We start from the raw sequence: 24,214 nt of genomic DNA, 5'->3' as shown, positions 1-24,214 counted from the left end.
GTTTGAGCCCATTGTCACAGCCACTGTGTCGATGCATTCCGATCAGGATTTTTGTAGGCTCTAGGGAAGCAGAAAGGAGTGAGACTGTCATTTCCCTGTAAGCACTCCACCTGGGATGAACCATATGGATAAATAGAAGGTTGTGCTAAGAGGTTAGGATATTGGCTAGGTGTCCTGTGAGTGGAGTCTCACTGCCCAGGTTCATGTCTGAATTCACCCCTTTCTACACCAAAATTTGATTAAAATACAGAAAATTGCTGTTCTCCATTCCACACCTATAATATACTAATAATCTGTGCATCTATATCTTGGAGGTGATTGTGCAGATGAAATGAAAAAAAGCTACATAACATATAACTCAGAGCTTGGTAAAAGGATGTCCTCAACACAGTTTGGTGGTATTGCAGTTGTTGTCATCATCACCATCATCATCACCATCATTATCTGCTTCATGATCACTTAGGAAAGCTTAGGGTAACTTTGGGTAGGAATTGACTTGACAGCAATGGCTTTTTTTTTGGTTTAGGGGATAGCTTGGAAACCCTGGTGGTGTAGTGATTAAGAGGTATGGCTGCTAGCAAAAGGTCAGCAGTTCGAATCCACCAGGCACTCCTTGGAAACTTTACAGGGCAGCTCTATTCTGTCCTATAGGATCGCTAGAGTAGGAATTGACTCAACAGCAATGAGTTCCAGGGTTTTTTGTTTTTGGTAGGGGACAGGTTAGAGGGACTTATTTCCTGCTTTGATGGGGGTAATGCCTATGGAAGCTAAAAATGGTGTTAGAGAAGAGCAGAAGTCTGAGTGAAAGTGTTCAAATACCAACAGTACAAAGAACGTAAACTTCGTAAGCCACTTAGCTGAACAGTTTTATTCTGGGTCCTCCATCCTGACTACCCTGACTGTGCTGTTGGTCCTGATGAGGAAAAACAATGCTCTTCGCAGTCCCTCCTGTGCTCCTGTTTCCCTCAGCACTCACTGGGCATGGTGTCTCCACTGGGGAATGGCCAAGGAGTGTGTGTCCATTGCTCCTCCTGTGGCTGGTGGGTGATGAGGGCTGAGGCTCCTTCCTCAAGAATGTCAGGAAGACAGACTCAGGCATGGGTGTCCTGATGAGGATGATGACTCTGGGAGGAAGTGACACACATATGTGGCCTGCTGGACTGGAACGGGCTCCTAGAATGGCTGGAGACACAGGCTAATAATTCTTAGTCTTATGGTTTTGAGACCGCAACTCACAGAGCTCGTAATTAGCCTAACTGATCTATGTTCTACCAATCTCTGAGGGTTTGTTAAATTACCAGATGAGTGAGGAAAAAAGTGAATGTTCTGGAATGTCCTCTTCTCAGGAGGAATCACACCTGTATTCTCACTTTTCTCTGTAAATTGCAGGGATGTTATATATTTTTTTTTTGTATATGAAGTTCAGACTTCTTTTTTTTCTCATTTGTAGATTCAGTAAGTGATGTCAGCAAATGCAGTAAATTGATCAATTAATTTAGGGAGAATGAGGATTTCTATACCATTTCCATATCTCATTTAAGATTTGTCTCTCTGGAGAGAACATCCCAGCTGAGACAGCTTTAGGAAAAGAAAATAGGGTTGTAACAAAGAAAGCAAGAATACACATACCCATCACTGGGTCTATAATTTGGATTCAAGCAATTCACAAGAAAGGACTCAAATTTGATAATCTCATAATCATAATATCCTTAAGCAATATTTCTCAGTTGTGACAAACCCATTCTTCTTATAATTCTTTCCTCCTTGGTTTCTACACTGTTCATGTCTTTAGGGACACTGGACTGCAGAATATTAGAATACTAAGGACATCTTCAGAAACCCTGGTGGCATAATGGTTAAGAGCTACAGCTGCTAACCAAAAGGTCAGCAGTTCAAATCCACCAGGTGCTCCTTGGAAACCCTATGGGGCAATTCTACTCTGTCCTATAGGGTCACTATGAGTCAGAATGACTCGACGGCAATGAGTTTGATTTCTTTTTTGTTTTTGGTAAGGATACCTTCAGATAACAGATCTATAAAGACAGTAAGATATCTTTATTGAGGAAACATAAGAAATATTTAATATCCTTTCCTCTTAAAAAAAGAAAGGAAAAGAAGTCAATTAGAGGACTCTACAAAGCAGTCAAGGAGGGTATCGGTAGATCAGTGGTTGAATTCTCACATCCCATGTTGGAGACCCGATTGAAATTCTTCACCAATGCACCTCTTATGCAGCCACCACCCAAATGAAACTGGAGGCTTTCGTGTTGCTATGATGCTGAACGGATTTCCCTGGGCTTCTAGACTTAGACAGAGGAGGAAGGATATCCAGTCAATCAACTTCTAAAATCAGCCAATGGAAATCCTATGGAACATAACGGCTCTTTCTTCTTTTGGTTGCATGCATTTATTGATATAAATTGACCTTTGATATCTGCTTTTGCTGTGCCCCAAAGGCTCTGATAGGAAGTGTTTTCATTCTCATTGAATTCTATGAATTCCTTTATTCCATCCTTAATTTCTTCTATAACTCAGTAGTTTTTGAGCGAGGTGTTTTTCAGTTTCCATGTGTTTGATTTATTTTCCCTGCTTTTTTCTGTTGTTGATTTCTATTTTATGGCTTTCTGATAAGAGAAGATAGTTTGTAATATTTCAATGTTTTGGATTCTGTTAAGGCTTGCTTTATGACATAATATGTGATCTATTCTAGAGAATGTTCCACATGCATTGGAAAAGAAACTTTACTTGGTTGCTGTTGGGTGCAGTGTTGTGTGTATGTCTAGGAGGTCAAGTTGGTTGATCGTGGCATTTAGATCTTCTGCGTCTTTATTGAGCTTATTTCTGAATGCTCTGTCCTTCACTGAAAGTGGTGTGTTGAAGTTTCCTACTATTATCGTGGAGCTATCTATCTTGCTTTTCAATGCTGTTAGTTTGTTTTATGTATCTTGAAGCCCTGACATTGGGTGCATAAATATTTAATATGGTAATAGCTTCCTGGTATATTGTCCCTTTAATCATTATATAGTGCCCTTCCTTTTCCTTTGTGGTAAATTTAAGTTTGAAGTCTATTTTATCAGAAATTATTATAGCCATTCTTGCTCTTTTTTGATTGTTGTTTGCTTGATATATTTTTTTCCATCCTTTGAGTTTTAGTTTGTTTGTGTCTTTAAGTCTAAGGTGTGTCTCTTGTAGGCAGCATATAGACAGATGATGTTTTTTCTTATCCATTTTGCCACTCTCTGTCTCTTTATTTGTGCAGTTAGTCCACTTGCATTCAGTGTAATTATGGATAGGTATGAGTTTAGTGCTGTCATTTTGGTGTCTTTTTTTTGTGCCTTGTTGACAGTATCTTCTTCCCACTTAATTTTTTGTGCTGAGTCATTTTTCTTTATATTGTGTCTTTTCCTCTTATTCATTGTTCTTGATTTTGTTTTTGCTGAGTCTTTATGTTTTTCTTGTATTTCCTTTTGATGTGTAGGATTGTTAATTTCCTTTGTGGTTACCTTATTATTTACCCCTGTTTTTCTCAGTTTAAACCAAACTGTTATCTATTTATATGGCCTTGACTTCCTCTCCATATGAAAGATCTATGACTACATTTTTTAGTCTCTATTGATTTAATGTTGTCATCATTTACATAATGACATTGCTGTTTCCCCATTTTGAGTGGTTTTGTATCTTGATTTATATTGTGTTTTCCCTACCTAAGTTGGTATCTGCTTGTTCTGTCCTGAGTTCTAGTCTTGGGTTGTTATTTGATGTTATTGATTTTCTAACTGAGGACTCCCTTTAGTATTTCTTGTACTTTTGGCTTTGTTTTTGTAAACTCCCTAAGTTTCTGTTTATCTGGAAATGTCCTAATTTTGTCTTCATATTTGAGAGACAGTTTTATTGGATATGTGATTCTTGGCTGGCAATTTTTTTCCTTCAATGCTTTATATAAGTCATCCCATTGCATTCTTGCCTGCATGGTTTCTGCTGAGTAGTCCGAGCTTATTCTTATCGACTCTCCTTTGTAGGTGACTTTTCCTTTATTCCTAGCCACTCTTAAAATTCTTTATCTTTGGTTTGGCAAGTTTGATGATAATATGTCTTGGTGACTTTCTTTTGGGATCTACTATTTATGCAGTTCAATAAGCATCTTGGATAGATATCTTGTCATCTTTCACAATATCAAGGAAGTTTTCTGCAAACAATTCTCTCTGTATTTTCTTTATCTCTCCCTGTTCTGGTACTCCAATCACTTATAGGTTATTTCTTTTGATAAGTTCCACATGATTCTTAGAGTTTCTTCATTTTTTTAAAATTCTTTCCCCTGATTTTTCTTTGAGTTTATTGGTTCCAAGTATTTTATCCTTAATCTTACTAATTCTGGTATTCGTTTCATAAATTCTGCTCCTCTGACTTTCCATTTAATTGTCTAATTCTGAAATTTTATTGTTAATCTTCTGAATTTCTGTTTGCTGTCTCTCTATGGATTCTTGCAGCCTATTAAATTTTTCATTATGCCCTTAAATAGCATTCTCAATTTCCTTGACTGCTTTCTCTGTGTGTTTCTTGCCTTGTTATGCATCTTGCCTGTTTTGCTTCTGACCTCGTGAAGAGTTCTGTGTATTTAACTTTTGTATTCTACCTCTGGTAATTTCCAGAATATATCTTGAAGGGATCACGGTCTACTTCTTTATGTGATTTGATATTGACTGTTGTCTCTGAGCCATCTATAAGTTATTGTGTTAATTTATTTTATGTTTGCTTACTGTGTCCCAGTTTCTCTCTTTGCTTTGTTTTGATATACCCAAATACACTGCTCGAGTGTGCTAGCTTGATTCTTGATGCCTTTGAAGCTCTGATGTCCTGTCATCAGATGCATAGAGCTGTTACCAAGTATATGAGCTTAGGAGTCTATTCACTTTCCTTGTAATGATTCAGCTCAGGTGTCCAGGTAGTCAGTCACCAAGTGTGTGGTTTAGACTCTCACCTACAGTCTTAGAGGAGTAGGGGTGATTGGTGTAGGCACAGGTATCTGGTTGCAGCAGGGGGTCACACTCTGAGCAGGGCAGGGGGCTGATAACCATCCCCCAAGTGTCTGTGAGGAAAGTGTGCACAGGTGGGTGGACTCTACAGCCAGACCATGGGAACCCAGTGCTTTTGGCAATAAGGACTGGGAGGCATCACTTATCCTTGGACCCCTGTCACAGAGGGCTAGGTGGCATGGGTGGAGCTACCAGTCCTCAGGCCCCTGATGTGGATAGGTAAGAACCCTGCTTAATAGGCACAGCAGTGTCAGATGTCAAAAACGCACCTTTCCACCGCACAGCTGAAACAGTTGAAGTCAGACCTCAGGTACATACACTGTGCACAGTGCCTACAAAGGCCTAAGTTGCTGAAATGGGCCCACACATGTCCATGCAGGGGTGAAAGGCATTCAAAGTCCATGGACCACTTGTGTCCGGACAGGAGCCGCTTCTGCCCTGAGTTTCCAGATTAGGGGAGATGGCAGGTTATTTTTCCCCATTTGTTAGTTTGTTCCTTCTCTAAGGGTGGGAGAATGGCTTAGAGTACGTTGCAGGACTTATCTCAGGCCCAGGGAAATCCACCCTCATTGAAGCTGGCTTGGGGCCTGGGACTGGAGGAGGAGGGATCAGATAAATTGGAGAGTGTTCTTTCAAAAATGGTGCTTTTTGATCCACATGGTAAATTAGATGTAAGCACTTATCTTTTGCTGAGAGCCCTGTTCTTAGCTGATTCCAGAGGTGTGAGTAGGCTGTGTGCCACTCGCTCTTTCTGGCTGTGAAAAAGGCATCCCGAATGCTATTGCCAGCCCTGCCAAAGTTATGCCAGGGGATCAGGGCTGAGGGGCACTAGTTCCCTCCGAGTCACGTCTGGCATTTCCTTGGTGCGTCTGAACTGTCCATTCCTCCCTCTGTTGCTCCGTTTGATGTCTTAACTTTGCCTTTGATGTTAAGGGCTTCTAGCTTGTCATACATATAATCAATTCGCTTGTTTTTTGGGGTCTTTGTTGTAAGAGGCACCACTGGAAACACCTGATTACTCCGCCATCTTGGTCCCGCCCCCATATAAGTCCATTTCTTATTATGACAATCTTATGAAAATTCTTGTTCCACTTTTCACATCACAGAAGAGACCATTTCTATATGATGTGTGCTTGGATCATAGTTGTCTGAAGTGTAAAAACAAATGCATGTTTAAATTTATTATCGATTACCAAAATTTATTTACCCAAAACAAAAACAAGACAATCTACATGTTCTTTTTGTCAAGCCAGAGAATCACAAATATCCATGAAGTTAGTCTACTAATGGTCATTTCATGATAGCTCCAAAGGAAAATTATCATCCTGTCCATATTTTCAAAATATGCAGTAAAATGCATTACTATTTTTAGAAAACCCTACAATCTACAAGATTTCAGTTATATAGTAACCTGTAAACCATTGTCCCCATTCCCTTAATTCACATACCAACTCACCAACTTGTAAGAAGGAGAATCATTCATTCAACCTCCATTTGCTCATCTGGAATCAAAGCAGTTTTGGAAAGAAATACTATCATTCTGCTTTATTTAAGGAAACAGAGGACTGCGATAGGAATCAGAAGTCCAAGATCTGAGTCTAGTATTTCAGGCATTGTATTTGGACTGCACATAAATTTCTCAACCTCTCTGAGCTGGATATGAGGAGAGTAACACCCAACTCTAAGACAGATGTGGCAACTAACGAAGGTTTAGCACTTAATAAATATTTGGTCATTGTTTATTCAGTCAGAATTTGAGTCATTATGGGAGTCTTATATTTATTGATGAAATACAATCCCACAAAATATTTAATGTCCTTTTTTATTATATGAGAGTGGTAGATGCCTATCATGTCCCAGGAGAATTGAGCATAGAATGCATTGAAATCTTAAAAGATGTTTAGGTCCACCCTATAAGTTATTTCCCCCCTTTTCTTCCTTCTTTATTTTTCCCCAGCTTTATGAAAATTTTCACAATTTAAAAAAAATTGAGTATTGTATATTCAGTTAAATGGACAATAATAGGTCCCATAGAAAGTCCATAATATAGATACATTCATGTCCTATTTTATATTATCTTTTTTTTAGTCCTAGGAGACATCCTTGAAGGGAGGAGAGCTCAATGTGTGAACTCCATACAGCCTACCCTCTGTTCCTGTGAACCAAGGAAGGGTCTATCCATATTTTACACAGCTTTGTTGTTGTCATTATTGTAGCCTACACCATGCCAAGCATGTGATAGGCTTTGTGGAATCATGAATGAATGAAACTCACTTGTTTCCTTCTAAGCATTCAATATCTACTTGTATAAAAATGAAAAAAAACTGCTCTATTAGGGATCCAGATCACAAGATATTTCAGTCGAACAGTCTGAATCTGAGCCTAATAACAAAAATAATAACAATATTCAAAGACTCTTGCAACTTGGAAGTGAAAAGGGTAGGCAAGCTCCCCCTGAGAAAAGGACATTTGTTTTTTTTCTCTTCTTCCTTATCCATTATTACTAACAAGTCCTCAGAGACTGCAATAACGTGAACCACTTTGCCTAATTATGACCTCTTGGTATTGAGTTCTCAAGGCCATAAGTGCGTGGCCATAAATCTAAATTTTATTTTACTATTATTATATGCATCCATCATATATCAAATCACAAAGATAGTATTCATTACTTATTTAATAATTATTTAATGAAGTTGTAGCTACTAGACATTAACGCAGATGACAATGAAGAGGTCCAGAGATACTAAGAACTTGCCTCATGGCATTCAATTCACAAGTAGAGCAGACAGAATTCTAAACTAACTAGTCAATCTCTGAGGCTCATGTACTAATCTTTTTCACACCTTTTAACTTATTCCAGATTCCTAACTAGAAATCGAATCCAAGACTCTGAGATATGTCTCCCTTTGTGATTGAGAAGGCCTACATTTAAAGAATGGAAGAAGTGGCTAGCTAAAACAAAAATCAGGAACAGGGGCAAGAGTGAGGTCTGCCCAGAATTACCATCTGTCTATTCTTTCTGTGATTCTCACTTGAGATCTCAGATATTCTTCCTATAGTTGAAGCAGCAAGGGATACACTGCAGAAGAGCACAATGAATAGCTTGCAATGACCAGGGAAAAGAAATGGCAGGGTAGGTGGACAGGGTAGAATATGGCCCAGTGTCCTGTGCCTGGAGTCAGACTACTCAGATTCAAACCTGGCTTCAGTACTTTCTAACCCAAGACCTGGTACAAGTTCCATTAAAAGGGCTGTGCTCCTGTCCACCTTTGTACAATGACAGTAATGTGTGTCACTCTTTTTGGAATGTGGTGGTACAGATGCAAGAAAATAAGTTATCTGGAACTTTTAACTCAGAGCCTGGTACCATGAAGCCCTCAGTAAATGCTCCTGATAATGTAGTAACATCATCATCATCACCATTATTATTACCAACCCCTTACGACCAGTTTGGGTGGTATAAACAGTTGACAGGCTCAGTTGCTAATTTAAAGGTTGGAAATTCAATGTCACCCAGAGGTGCTTTGGAAGAAAAGCCTGTTGACATACTTCCGAAAAATCAGCTATTGAAGACCTATGGAACACAGTTCATCTCTGAGACACGCGGGTTACCATGAGTCAGGATCAACTGAATGGCAACTGGTAGTAGTGTTGACGTTATTTGTAAAACTGATCAAAATCCACCCACTGTTCTATGGCTTTTAATCTTGCATATACTATTAGTCTGAAAAAAAAATGATGTCATTGAATGTTCATAATAATAAAAACAAACAAGGCATACATTTATTATCTTGGTAGTTAATAGAAATCTACAGGGAAGGGCTAGTAGACCACCAATACTGGATATATTGATATCAAAATGTCTTCACTTTTTCTTGTGAGTCAGTAAATAACTTATTCAATATTAAACAAAGTGTAGATATATTCAATCCATCCCCTAACTAAGCTAGCTTTTGAGTATAGACACCAATGATATTCAGTCCCTGCCCTAAAATTACTCAAGTTCTCACTGTACCAAGATGAAATTGTAAGGTCTTCTGTCAGGCACCAAGCTTAAAGTACACTTTGAGTATCAAAGGTTCTCATCAGCAAAGTTGACTGGAGATTCAGCTTTGTGGTAAGATGCAGAGTAATTTAAGCTAGTTACTGCACCAATTTTCAGAGCCCATATTGCTGCATCAGGAGCTATGTGTGGCATCTCTAAAGGAAAGACAGAAGGAACCCAAAGACAGATTCATCAAGACAGAAGACAGTGAAGCACGATTCCAAAGTGGAATTTCATGGAGGCTACAGCTAGAGAGATGAAAGAGCCCCCCTTTGCTGAGGATATGACCCTATGGTAACTTAGAGTAATGAAAGACAGATAAAGTTAAATTTATTCATAATAGCTTGGGTGACTTAATGATTCTCAAGAACCATTAGAGTCACATAACACCTGGAAACATGACATCTCCACTTTCAACTTCAATTGTACGTAATTGACCAAGGCATATCATTTAGAACCAAACTTTTTCCTGAGCATATTTGTAAGCATCCAATTGCAGACACATGACAATATATCTTTATTCTCCATGTTATAATTTATCAGTCAGGGTTCAATAAAGAAGAAAGAAACCACACTAGTTATTTTAATGAAGATGATTTAATATACATAATTAGTTAAATAGTTATTGAAAGACTGAAAGGCATTAAAAAAAAAAAGAAGGAAGAAAGTGGTAACACAGAGATACTACCTGAAGGAAGTGGCAACCACACCAAAGGACAAGGAGAGTAGTGAATAAGTTGGGTTTATTGGGGTGGGTATGGGTGTGGTGATCTTTGTGGACAACTATTGGATGAACCTGACAAGAAATTCAGATGGAAAATCAGAGCAGTCTTGTATTTCTACACTGGCATCACAAAGTGATGTATAGAAGGGGGAGTTTTTTTGAAGCAGAGACACAAGAGCTCAATAACCAGCACATATGACCGCTATATGGTATATAGAGAGAACATATATGAAGAAATATTACCAGGAACATTGAGAAAAGACATTTTGCCTGTTGCTGATAAGTTGTGACCAAACCTTGTGGAATGACATCAACGACATCCTACATGAAGAAAATAAGAGGTCATTAAAAAGACAGGAAAGAAAGAAAACACCAAAACGGGTGTCAGGAGAGTCTCTGAAACTTACTCTTGAACATGGAGTAGATAAAGCAAATGCAAGAAATTATGAAGTAAAACATCTGAACAGAAGATTTCAAAGGGTGGCTTGAGAAGACAAAGTATTATAATGACATATGCAAAGACCTGGAGTTAGAAAACCAAGAGAAGAATACATTCAGGATTTCTTAAGCTTAAAGACTTGAAGAGAAAATTCAAGCCTCAAGTTGCAGTACTGAAAGATTCTATGGGCAAAATGCAGAACAGCAAAGGAAGCATCAAAAGAAGATGGAAGGAATACACAGAATATCTATTCCAAAAATAATCTACAATCATTTCAGGTGATAGCATATAACCAAGCACCGATGGTACTGAAGAAACAGGTCCATGCTGCACTGAAGGCTTTGACAAAAACAAGGCTTCAGGAATTGATGGCCTACCCACTGAGATGTTTCAACAAAGCGATGCAGCCCTGGAAGTGCTCACTTGCCTATGCCAAGAAATTTGGAAGACAACTACCTGTCCAACCAATTGGAAGAGATCCATATCTGTGCCTATTCTAAAGAGAGGTGATTCAACAGAATGCATAAATTATAGAACAATATCTTTAATATCAAACACAAGTAAAATTTTCCTGAAGATCATTCAAAAGCGGTTGCAGCAGTACGTCAACAGGGAACTGCCAGAAATTCAAGCCAGGTTCAGAAAAGGACATGGAACGAGGGATACCATTGCTGATGTCAGATGGATCCTGGCTGAAAGCAGAGAATACTAGAAAGATCTTACCTGTGTTTCATTGACCATGCAAAGACATTCAACTGTGTGGATTACAATAAATTATGGATAACATTGCAAAGAATGAGAATTCCAGGACACTTAATTATGCCCATGACGAACCTGTACATGGATCAAGAGGCAGGTGTTTGAACAGAACATGGGAATACCATGTGGTTTAAAATCAGAAAATGTATTTGTCAGGTTTGTATCCTTTCACCATGCTTATTCAATCCGTATGCTGAGCAAATAATCCGAGAAGCTGGACTATATGAAGAAGAACGTGACATCAGGATTGGAGGAAGACTCACTAACAACCTGCATTATGCACGTGACACAACCTTGCTTGCTGGAAGTGAAGAGGACTTGAAGCACTTACTAATGAAGATTAAAGACCCCAGCTTTCAGTATGGATTACACATAAACGTAAAGAAAATAAAAATATTCACATCTGGACCAATAAATAATATCATGATAAATGGAGACAAGATTGAAGTTGTCAAGTATTTCATTTTACTCAGATCCACAATCAACATCCGTGGAAGAAGCAGTCAAAAAAGCCAACAACACATTTCATTAGGTGAATATGCTGCAAAAGACTTCGTTACAGTGTTAAAAGCAAAGATGTTATTTTAAGGATTAAGGTGTGCCTGACACAAGCTATGGTGTTTTCACTTGTCTCATTTGCATGTGAAAGCTAAACAGTGAATGAGGAAAATGGAAGAAAATCAATGCTTTTGAATTATGGAAGTAAGGATATTGAGACTTCATCTCAAATATTTTGGACATGTTATCAGGAGAGATTAGTCCCTGGAGAAGGACAACATACTTGGTGAAAAAGAAAGTCAGCAAAAAAGAGGAAGACTCTCAATGAGATGGATTGACACACTGGCTGCAACAATGGGCTCAAAGATAGCAAAGCTTGTTAGGATGGCACAGGACCAGGCAATGTTTCATTCTGTTGTTCATAGGGTCACGATGAGTTGAAACTGACTCAACAGCACCTAACAACAACATCAACAGTTCTCCTGGAAGCCAAAGATTGAAAGAGATTGTAAATAAAACAAAAAGGACAGATATTCTCTCTACTCTAATTAAATGTTTACAAATACACAGATTTTTTACAAATACTATTAGGAAACAGTTCCAATGATAAGTACATTTTAGTTAACAAGTCTTAGAAGATGAATCCAGAACTCCTGGGGTTCTTTCAATAAACCATTCAATATAAAAGAACAGAGAGCAGGAGGGCACTCTTCTTATCTACTTGTTTTCTTCATAGTTATGGAAAGGAGGTAGGTACTGGAGGAGACTAGGAAAACAATCTAAAATATTGGTTTATAAAATATTTGTGGAAGCTTTTTGACAGGACCTGGAGCACAGCCTGACTTCTATGTCATTGTGGATGCCATATACTCAACACAATGTAAGATTACTCTGACCAAATGGTCTCTGTCTTTGTACTACATGGCTTCCTAAAACTGGATTGAGGTGACGTTTGTACAACTAAACAAATTTAATTAAGCCATTGAATTATAACAATGAGCTGGCTTTATGATTTGTAAATTATACCTCAATAAAGCTGTCAAAAATAAATTTTTAGAAAATTTTCCATGGAATTATTCAAGGTGAGTTGAAAATATTTATCTTTTTTTTTTTTTTTACAACTGTTTCTACTACACATCAATATGATTATACTTACCACTCTGAATTGAAATCTTTTTTCTTCTTTTTTTATGCCTCTCCAGTCTCCTTATCAATTTGTACACAGTAAATAGGAAATACACATTTGAGTGCCCAGCTACCACCACTGACTGCTCTGACAGGGATCACAATAGAAGGTCCCAAACAGAGCTGGAGATAAATTTAGAACAAAATTCTAACTGACAAAAAAAGACCAGACTTACTAGTCTGACAGACACTGGAGAAACCCCAAGAGTATGGCCCCTGAATATCATTTTAAGTCAGTACTGAAGTCACTCTTCCCTTCAGCTAAAGATTAGACAGGTCCACAAAACAAAGTGAGATTAAATGGGCACACCAGCACAGGGCAAGGACAAGAAGTCAGGAGGAGACATGAAATCTGATGATGAGGAACCCACGGTGGAGAAGGGGAGAGTGTTGACATGTCATGGGGCTGGCAACCAATGTCACAGAACAATATGTGTACTAATTGTTTAATGAGAAACTAATTTGCTCTGTAAACCTTCATCTAAAACACAATTAAAAAAAAGAAACACACATTTGATTAGACTTAATGAAATCAAAGTGAATTGAACTCATATTGAACAAGACTTTTTTCACTAACCAATTATGATTTTTTAGTAAATTGTTTCTTCCTTTTTTTTTTTTTTTTTTTTAGTTTTGTTTTGGCCCCAAAGTCCCCAGTTCCTTTCATGACTCCCTTAATACCTATCATAGCCTTTACCAGCTGTCTTCGTTTTGGTTCCCACAGAAGCAGACACTGAGACAAGAATTCAAGAGTAAGCAATTTACTTGAAGAATCAAGGAATATAGATGGGAGAAAGGAGAAGTGACATAGGGAAGAAAACACATCCAATAAACCTTGTATTAAGTCAGCTACCACAGTGAATTAGCAGAGTTTATATCCTGTGGGAAAATTTCAGAAAACATGCTAAACCCACACTCAGAATTATCCCAGGTAAGGCGGTAAGTCCTATACCTCTCAATGAAGGCTTCCCCTGGAAGTACATAAGTCCCAATCACTTCTGCCACTATGCATTGGGCAAAGTAGGTTCCAGCTGGTGCTGTTCATTGCATGTCACACTGGCATGCAAATTAGAGATAGTGAGAGGATCCAAGGAATGTGGGAGGAGCATTGACAGCATCTACTACTCCACCTTTCACTGGACAGAATCAATTCTACCAATATTCCTTTGGAAAAATGAAGTTCTGAATGCATTCCATAAGTGTGCAACTACCATTCTTGCTAACACTTAGAGTTTCAGAAAATTAAACCATGTGTGGGAACAACTCATATTCCATTGTATTCATTACCACCTGTTTTCAGACTTGGGGGAGTATATCTTAAAACAGCAATGATGAGGCATAAAAGTTAAATAAAATAAGGATAGGGAGAAAGTAAAGAACAAGGAAGGAGAGAGGAAGAAAGAATAGAAACAAGGAAGGACCAGAAAGAATGAATCAACATGTCAGATTATCCTAGGCAGTATATTATTAAGAATCATCTCAAAAAAATAGTCTATCAAATCTAGATTCCCACCCTTGAAGTTGAAAACCATAATCATTGTTCTTTTGAAAAGAAGGATAGAAAAGGTAGGAGTATTAATTCAATGACAGGTTGCTAGGTTTGAATCCATCTGTCTTAGTCATCTAGTGCAGCTATAACAGAAGTATCACAAGTGGATGGCTTTAACAAAGAGAAGTTTATTCTCTCACAATCTAGCAGGCTAGAAGTTCGAATTCAGGGCACTGGCTCCATGGGAAGGCTTTCTATCTCTGTCAACTCTGGAGGGAGGTCCTTGTCATCAATCAGTCTTCAGCTGGTCTGGGACCATCTCAGTGCAGGAACCTCAGGTTCAAAGGATGTGCTCTGCTCGTGGCGCTGCTTTCTTGGTGGAATGAGGTCCCCAACTCTCTGCTTGCTTCCCTTTCCTTTTATCTCTTGTTAGATAAAAGGTGGTGCAGGCCACATTTACACTGGGTCAGGGATGTGACCTGAGCAAGGGTGTTACATCCCACCCTAATCCTCCTTAACCACAGGCAGAGATTATGATTTATAACACATACAAAAATCACAAAATGGAGGACAACCACATAACAATGGGAATCATGGCCTAACAAGTGGACACATATTTTTTCTTTGGGGGGGGCACAATTCTATCCATGACACCATCTTAATCTCAGACTCTTCCTCTGAAAAATGGAGTGAATGAGACTATATCTCAAAGAAATGTTATATGTAAATCAATGAGCACAGTTCACATGTGGCAAGCACTTAGTTATGACTGTTGTATTATTTTAATTTTATTTCTTTCAGGAGAAAAACACACAACCAAATTAAAGTGAAGCACATCAATGCTTGAGAAATTAACTTTTGGAGAAATTATGTCAGCACTTAACATGAAAAATGCAATGCAACAAATCTAACATTGGAATTTTCAGGAATGGCACTAAGAAAGTTGACCAAAGAATTTTATGGGCAACATGGGGAAAAAGAGTCAAAAGGATTTACCAAGGAAAGAGTTGAGAAAAAATAGTCCAATAATAAGTAGAAAGCAAAGTTATAGGTGCTTTGGGATTGGAAGAAATGATGCATGTCTTTTTGGAAGGAAAAAGAATCAGAATATTAAAATCATGATATTTGGCTTTGGGGACCGTGAACTCATTTAGCCCTGAGACCAGTGACCATCATCATAGAAAAGAGGCTGCTCTACAGAGGAGATTTCCCAGAGCTCCCTTCACATCCTTATTCCTTAGGCAGTATATGAAGGGGTTCAGCATGGGTGTAACCACAGTGTATATCACTGATGCAATAAAACTTCTCTGGGAAGAATGAGTTACAACAGAGCTGAGGTACACCCCAAGTCCTGTCCCATAGAACAAGAAGACCACAGAGAGGTGAGACCCACAGGTGGAAAATGCCTTATACTTGTCCCCAGCAGAAGACATCCTCCTTAAAGAAGAGACAATCTGATAATAAGAGACGAGGATCCCTGAGAAGGGAAACACACCCAGCAGGGCAGTTGACACATACAAGAAGATGTTATTGATGAAGGTATTAGAGCAGGCCAATTTGATAATCTGAGCCAGTTCACAGAAGAAATGCGGTACTTCAGTGCTTATACAGAAGTTCAGGTGCATCATCAGTAGAATATGAAGCAGAGAGACCCAGAAAATGATGACCCAAGACATCAGAACCAACAAGACACAGAGGCGGGGATTCATGATGACTGTGTAGTGCAGGGGGTGACAGATGGCCACAAATCGGTCATAGGCCATCAATGACAGGAGAAAATTGTCCAGTCCAGCAAAAATCACAAAGAAATATACCTGAGTGAGGCACCGTATGTAAGATATGGCTTTGCTATGTGTCTGGATGTTCACCAGCATCTTTGGGACTGTGGTGGTGATGAAACAGATGTCAACAAAGGACAAGTTGGAGAGGAAGAAGTACATGGGGGTGTGGAGGTGGGGGTCAGAGCTGACAGTCAGAATGATGAGCAGGTTCCCAAGGACAGTAACCAGGTACATGGACAGGAAGAGTCCAGAGAAGAGCAGCTGAAGTTCAGGATCCTCTGAGAGGCCCAGCAGGAGAAATTCTGAAACTTTTGTTTGGTTTTCTGCTTCCATATAGCTAGTGTGAAGGCTGGAGAAAGTAAAAGCAACATTCAATGAACTGCCAACTGTCATTTCAGCTAGTCATCCCCTTTAAATTACCACCTGCCTTTTGTTATTGAGTCCTTCCAATGACAGTGACCGCAGACCAGAAGAGTTGTGAAATGACATCAAGAACATCATCCATGAAGAAAGCAAGAGATCACTGAAAAGACAGGAAAGAAAGGAAAGACCAAGATGGATGTAAGAGGAGACTCTGAAACTTTCTCTTGAATGTCGAGCAGCTAAAGCAAAAGGAAGAATTGATGAAGTAAAAGAACTGAACAGAAGATTTCAAAGGGCCTCTCGAGAAGAAAAAGTAAAGTATTATAATGACATGTGCAAAGAGCTGGAGATGGAAAACCAAAAGGGAAGAACACACTCAGCATTTCTCAAGCTGAAAACACTGAAGAAAAAAATTCAAGCCTTGAGTTGCAATAGTGAAGGATTCCATGGGGAAAATATTAAATGATGCAGGAAGCATCAAAAGAAGATGGAAGGAATACACAGAGTCATTATAACAAAAAGAATTAGTTGATATTCAGCCATTTCAAGAGGTGGCATATGATCAGGAACTGATGGTACTGAAGGAAGAAGTCCAAGCTGCTCTGAAAAAGGACTGGTGAAAAACAAGGCTCCAGGAATTGATGGAATACCAATTGAGATGTTTCAACAAATAGAAGCAGCACTGGAGGTGCTCACTCGTCTATGCGAAGAAATATGGAAGACAGCTTCCTGGCCAACTGACAGGAAGAGAGCCATATTTATACCTATTCCCAAGAAAGATGATACAACCGAATGTGGAAATTATAGAACAATATCGTTAATATCACATGCAAGCAAAATTTTTCTGGGGATCATTCAAAAACAGCTGCAGCAGTATATCGACAGGGAACTGCCAGAAATTCAGGCCGGTTTCAGAAGAGGACATGGAACCAGTGATATCATTGCTGATGTCAGATGGATCCTGGCTGAAAGCAGAGAATACCAGAAGGATGTTTACCTGTGTTTTATTGACTATGCAAAGGCATTCCACTGTGCGGATCATAACAAACTATGGATAACACTACGAAGAATGGGAATTCCAGAACACTTAATTGTGCTCATGAGGAAACTTTACATAGACCAAGAGGCAGTTGTTCAGACAGAACAAGGGCATACTGATTGGTTTAAAGACAGGAAAGTTTTGCGTCAGGGTTGTATTCTTTCACCATACCTATTTAATCTGTATGCTGAACAAATAACCTGAGAAGCTGGACTATATGAAGAAGAACGGGGCATCAGGATTGGAGGAGGACTCATTAACAACCTGTGTTATGCAGATAACACAACCTTGCTTGCTGAAAGTGAAGAGGACTTGAAGCACTTACTAATGAAGATCAAAGACCACAGCCTTCAGTATGGATTACATACGCCTCAACATAAAGAAAACAAAAATCCTCACAACTGGAGCAATGAGCAACATCATGATAAACGGAGAAAAGATTGAAGTTGTCAAGGATTTCATTTTACTTGGAACTACAATCAACAGCCCTGGAAGCAGCAGTCAAGAAATCAAAAGATGCATTGCATTGGGTAAATCTGCTGTAAAGGACCTCTTCAAAGTGTTGAAGAGCAAAGATGTCACCCTGAAGACTAAGGTGCGCCTGACCCAAGCCATGGTATTTTCAATCACATCATATGCATGTGAAAGCTGGACAATGAATAAGGAAGACCGAAGAGGAGTTGACACCTTGAATTGTGGTGTTGGTGAGGAATATTGAATATACCACGGACTGCCAAAAGAATGAACAGATCTATCTTGGAAGAAGTACAACCAGAATGCTCCTTAGAGGCAAGGATGGCGAGACTGCATCTTATATACTTTGGACATGTTCTCAGGAGGGATGAGTCCCTGGAGAAGGACATCATGCTTGGCAGAGTCCAGGGTCAGCGGAAAAGAGGAAGACCCGCAACAAGGTGGATTGACACAGTGGCTGCAACAATGAGCTCAAGCATAACAAGGATTGTAAGGATAGCACAGGACCAGGCAGTGTTTCGTTCTGCTGTGCGTAGGGTCGCTGTGAGTCGGAATCGACTTGACGGCACCTAACAACAACAACAATGGCAGTGACTCAGTCACAGGTAGCCCTTTTCCATTTTAAGTGTGTGTGTAATTATTCAGACACTTAAATTCAGCAGAAATCTCTCTTTTTAGCTTCTATTCACTGGTTACAATTCTCCTATTTGAATCTATGCACATGAAACAATTTCTTCTTTGATTTGACCCTTCCAAGCTAATTGGAAACGTTATGTGAACTCTCAAGTATGTTCTCTTCCCTGAGGATGTCCATAACCTTCTTCATTCTGCTCATTCTTTGTTAGTGATTAAAGGTCATCTGAGCTGAAAATTCAAGTCTTAAATGTGACCTGGCACATTCTGTTGATATAACAGTTAACTCTTGGTGCCTTATTTTTTTCTTGTTTAAAAATCTGGTTATTACCATTACTTTTTTTGTGAAGTTTAGAAATGCCTTTGTGAACAGGAGGACCTCAATTCATAACACCAAATAAATAAATAAATAACCGAAACTCATTGTCATTGAGTCGATTCCTACATGTAGTGACCCTACTGGACACAGTAGAACTGCCTTATACTGTTTCCAAAGCTGAAATATTTATGGAAGATTGCCATATTTTTCTCCCATGGAGCAGATGGTGGGTTCAAACCATCTATTTTTGATTAGCAGCCACATGCTTAACCCCTGCACCTCCAATACTCCCAAATCATAATAGCTATTATTATTCTTATTATTAATCTGTTCCTTTTATGACAATTTTTTAAGATATATAATTCTTCCAAGCTACAGTATAAAGCTATGATTACAAAAACGAGTGTTTGAATCATACTGCATGGAATAGAATATCGGGTTTTCCAACTTACTATATGACTGAAAGTTACTTAATCTCTCTTAGCTGCAGATACCTAACTTCTCCAATGGGAGTAGTAAATATTCCCTACGTAATGAGATTGATGAGTGAATTAAGTGAGATGATGCACATCATTTTTCTAGTGTGGTTCCCGTGATATGCTGTAGCTACTTGGTGATTGTGATCACAATAAATCTGTCTTCATGTCTATCATTTATCAATATTCCCTTTATACTGGGCCATCCATCAAGCAAGGACGGAATTGTGATGATTACAAACACAACAGGTCTGTTACCTCTTTTAATGCCCATGCAGCTCTTCCAGTTAGTAAAGATCACTATGGCTCCCTATTTCAGAAACCACCTTCCTGATGGATTCTTCCAAGAAGAGGAAAGGCTGTGTGGATTCTGTAGATAAGAGGAGGAAATAAAAGCACACAAGCATTAGAATCAAATACAAGGCATGTATGTGCTCATGTGTACATGCTCTTGAACAAGAATTTCTTGTATTAAAGTCAGAGCAGATAATTTTAAAGAATACAATGGATAGAATAGCTCGAAATTATTAAAAACTACTACAGAGCAAATCATGCTAAAGAAAATTACCCCTTGGACACTCTTTTAGCTCAGTGATGAAGTCATTCCTGTGGGCCACCCTTCAGCCAAATATTAGACATGCCCATAATAAAACAAAATGAGAACAGAGGCAAGGCTAAGAAGGCAGGAGGGGACAGGAAAGCTAGTAATAGGGAACCCAAGATTCAAAAGGGAAGACGGTTGCTATGTTGTGGGGTTGGCAAGCAATGTCACAAAAGAATAAGTGTGCTAATTGTTAAATGAGAAGCTAGTTTGTTCTGTAAACCTTCATCTAAAGTTGAATAACATAAAGAAAATTAAAAGTCAAACTTAAGATTCGAAAATAAATATTTACTTTTTACATAAAAGAAAAATAGTTTTGTCCATGCATAAAGAATGAAAATTAATTAAAAAGAGAAAAAAAATCATAGAGGAAATATAATTTAGTCTGGGCAGGTGAGTAGGAAAGGCTTCTCTGAAATAGGATTATTTGAACTGAGAGAGGAAAAATAGGTAATTGTCATTCAGAGGAAGTAAGGAAAGGACAAGCGCAATAGACTGAGAAAACAGAAGGCTTGGTTCCCGGTGGGGCACTGAGCTTGGTAGTGGAAGGGGTTACAGAGGCCAGTGAGATGGAGAGCACGGAATGAGGGCTAGGAAGGTCACAGCTTGTGGGGCCTACAAACAAAACATCTGGTAGTATTTTTTAATGTGTCTCTTATGTGGGTAATTTTATGTTTACTTGTGAGCCAGAGGCTGTGACTTTGCCCACCACTGCCTTAACTCAATATAGAATAGCTGTTTTAAATCCATAGCCAACAGGATAATCTACATTAAAATACTAGAGTATTCGTGCTAAATTCATGAATAAGTCAAGACAGTCTAGTCTCATTTTAGTCATTCTCCTGAACATTTATGATGAGAAAAGGAAATAGGTCTGAGTACTAAAACCTCAGAAATAATTATACTATTTGTAGATGATACTGTACACACTAAGAAGAAATAGCATAAAAAATATAACTTTTAAGTACTAAGCTGGCTGGATATTAAAGAAATACTTTGAAACCAATAGCTTTTCATTTGGAGCAAAAATAGGGAATATATAGAAAAACCCAGTCAGGCATTAGGAACCAGACAGATAACACTTCCTGTATAATAGATGTTTATCCAGTAGGTAAAGGATAAACTCCTGGATATAGGAAATCTGACCCATACCCATAGCTGTCGAGTCGATTCCAACTCATAGCAACCCTGATAGAGTAGAACTGGAAATCTGACAGCAATCTACAATTTATAAAAGAGAGTGGAGAAGTGATGTTTGGTGAGAGAGATAAGATAAAATGTCAAAACTGGTTGAGTCTGAGGTTCTCCAGAAAATTACACACTCAAGAAATGGTCATTACCAACTCTCGTCTTGGAGAGAGGCTCGAGATTTCAGAAAGACAAAAAGGAAACAGAATGAGAGCTGGAAAAGACTGGCTGCAATGGAAACTAAAGAGAGTCCACCTTCCTAAACAAGTATGGGAAGTTTAAGTGTCCTTACCAGAGAGATGAAGCCCAGTACTCATTTTTCCTCCTCTTTTCCTTCTTACTCCACCAGTCCTGAAGGGGATACACTAACTCTTTCCGATGATATCACTGAAGCTGTTTCCCTTCTCCATGTTCGGTCCCTGGGAAGCCCAATTTGGTTTTCACCAAGGTTGGGATCAAATATTTACAGGGCAAGGGGCAATGAGGACATATTTAAAGTTTCCAGAGTCTCCAGGGTTGAATCTCAGAGTTCTTCATTTAAAAAAATTGTTCTATTGTGTTTTCACTCTCTAAACAATTCAGTTCCCTTAGGTAATAAGAAGAAAAAATGGAAATTTTTCTGCCAATTTTGTCTCTTTGTAGATATAGGGGTGGGGGGAGGTGAGATGGATTTATTTCCTCCAAGGAGAAATTCATCTAACTTGTGTCTGATTTTAAATGAACAAGCTGTCCTCTAAGGAAAGCTTAACTTCTGCAAGGAACCAAACCTAGGAACCATCTGTCTTAGAATGAAATCCCACCCTGGGAAGTATTTGCCTTAAAAAATATTTGGAGTTTTCCTGGGCCACTTGATGTCCTCAAGGTTATGGAGACAAAGCGGTTCTCTCTGAAGGAAAGTGAACTAGTCCATAGTTTTAATGCTGTTAAAGAACTAATAAGATAAGGGATGAAATATATTCCTTGACATACACTTACTGCATGGAAAACTTTGTTGACCTTGAAGAGGACTCCATTTATTTCCTGGTTCTCTAAATAAACTAGTAGGGACAGAAATAATTTAGGTAGGGTGTTTGAAGAGTGATTGAGAATTGTGGAAATGTAGGTGGCAGGTATAGTTTGTCAGGAAAAAGAAGAAGAGACATAAAATTTACCCTGAAGTGAACAGGGAGTATGGGAGAATTTTATTTTTTTAATTAGTGGAAGATATGGGAAGATGATTAATTTCAAAGGGATTCATTATATATAGTGCAACATTTGAAAACAGAGGCAGTTATGGCTGCATAATTTGTAGGATGCAGTATACACTGAAGGAGCCCTGGTGGCACAGTGGTTAAGAGCTGCTGCTAACCAAAAGGTCTGCAGGAGAAAGATGTGGTAGTCATCTCTGTGAAGATTATAGTCTTGGAAACCCTATGGGACACTTCTACCTATAAGTTGGAATTGACCCCACGGCAACAGGTTCGGGTTTGGTTTCGCATATACTGTAATCCAATGACAATAATATTCTGTATCCCCAACATGCAGAATAGCTGGGTCCAGAAATCAATAGATGGATGTATAAATGGCCCAACATAATGTCGCTCCCAGTGAAGTACTTGGGGAACTTGTGCTTCAGTTTTCCTTATCTCTGGCCTCTTCAGGTCTATAGGTCTTAAGTTCTCAAGGGAGAGTTCTTTCACTTTACATTCCCACCAGAAATACCTCCACATTCTCACCAACACTGTGATTTTCTCTTTATTGTTACTATTAAAGTCATCCTCCTAGAAGTTGTGGTTTGATTTGAATTTCCTTAATGACTAATGATGTTAAGCATCTTTCATGTGATTCTTGACCCTTTGTATACTACTTTTAAAGAAATATCTATTCATATTATTTACCCATTCTTTATTAGGTTATTTGGATGTTGTTGTTGAATTTTAAGAGTTTCGTTTATTCCTTTTTATACCAACTTGTTCCCTTTTACACCATCTTGTTACCTTCCAGCATAGCGCTGCTGAACTAATACCTTGGAACCACCCTGTGGTACAGCCTAAAGTAAACTAACTATGGAAGCATCAAAGTTATGTGAGACTGCCTGACGCCTCATTCATTGCCCAGGTTCCTTTGACTCTGCTCATTTTTATAAGCCACGTTTCTCACTTTGTTGTTGAGTCCGGAAGTTAGTAGATATTAATCCTATGACATTTATTTCCCTCTTAATTTTTGCCAAGAGGCAAGGGCAAGGGTAGTATTTTCTATAAATATCTTTTAGGTCTAGTTGCTTTATAATGTTATCAAGTTCCCTATTCCTTACTTTTTTTTTTTTTTTTGATCTAAATGTTCTATCATTATGGAAAGTTGTGTACTGAAGTCTTTGACTATTACTGAAGAACTTTCCATTTTTCATTTCAATTTTGTCAATGTTTGCTTCATATATTTTGGTACTTTGTTTTCAGGTGCATATGTTTATAATTGTTATATTTTCTTAGTGAATTGGTTCTTTTACCATTATTTAATGTCCTTTTCTGTCTCATTTAACAGCTTTTGACTTACAGTCTATTTTTTCTAATGTTTGTATAGCGGCTACATCTCTCTTTTAGTGACAATTTACATGGAGCATTTATTCAACTTATTTGTGTTCTTGGATCTAAAGTAAGTGTCATTTACTGCATGATGTTGCATCATGTTTTCTTTTGAGGCTTTGTTTTCGTTTTTTATTCTTTTATCCATTCTGCCTATCACAGTGTTTTTATTGGAGGTTTAATCCATTTACAAAATCTGATGAGAGACAAATAAAGGGTTATATAATGACAAAATGGACAATTATCAAGGATATATAACAATTATACACACACCTGCACCTACCAAATATCTGAAGCAAACACTGACAGAACTGAAATGAGAAATAGACAGTTCTATGATAATAGTTGGGGACTTCAAAACACCACTCTCAATGATGGATGGAATATCAAGAAAGAAGGTCAATAAGGAAATAGAATTTGAACAACACTAGAAATATATCACTAACTTCCATATCACTAAACTTTCACATCAATATTGTTCATACTTTTCACTTTAGAAATATTACCTTAGTTAAATTGTATCAAGCATGAGAGATTTGTGTTAGACTAGAAACTGACATAAAGAAAGTTTCACAGTTAATTACGCCTTTGCAAATCTCACCTCCTT

General features: G+C 38.3%; 1 protein-coding gene across 1 annotated transcript; it reads right to left on the bottom strand.

Moving 5' to 3' along the window:
• Positions 1-15,258: 15,258 nt before the first annotated feature.
• On the bottom strand, positions 15,259-16,898 carry LOC100661358 (olfactory receptor 7D4-like). The gene has a single exon (XM_003413404.3). It carries the CDS (start codon positions 16,344-16,346, stop codon positions 15,348-15,350), a length of 999 nt encoding a protein of 332 aa, XP_003413452.3. The 5' UTR covers positions 16,347-16,898; the 3' UTR covers positions 15,259-15,347.
• Positions 16,899-24,214: the final 7,316 nt, after the last annotated feature.

Source organism: Loxodonta africana, chromosome 3 (genome assembly GCF_030014295.1).
Source record: "Loxodonta africana isolate mLoxAfr1 chromosome 3, mLoxAfr1.hap2, whole genome shotgun sequence".
NCBI lineage: Eukaryota > Metazoa > Chordata > Mammalia > Proboscidea > Elephantidae > Loxodonta > Loxodonta africana.
Note: the sequence above shows the minus strand (reverse complement) of the source record. Positions and strands in the feature narration are given on the sequence as shown.

Excerpts from the sequence above, each read along its gene's own strand:
- LOC100661358 (XM_003413404.3), bottom strand. The coding sequence starts at position 16,346 with ATGACAGTTGGCAGTTCATTGAATGTTGCTTTTACTTTCTCCAGCCTT.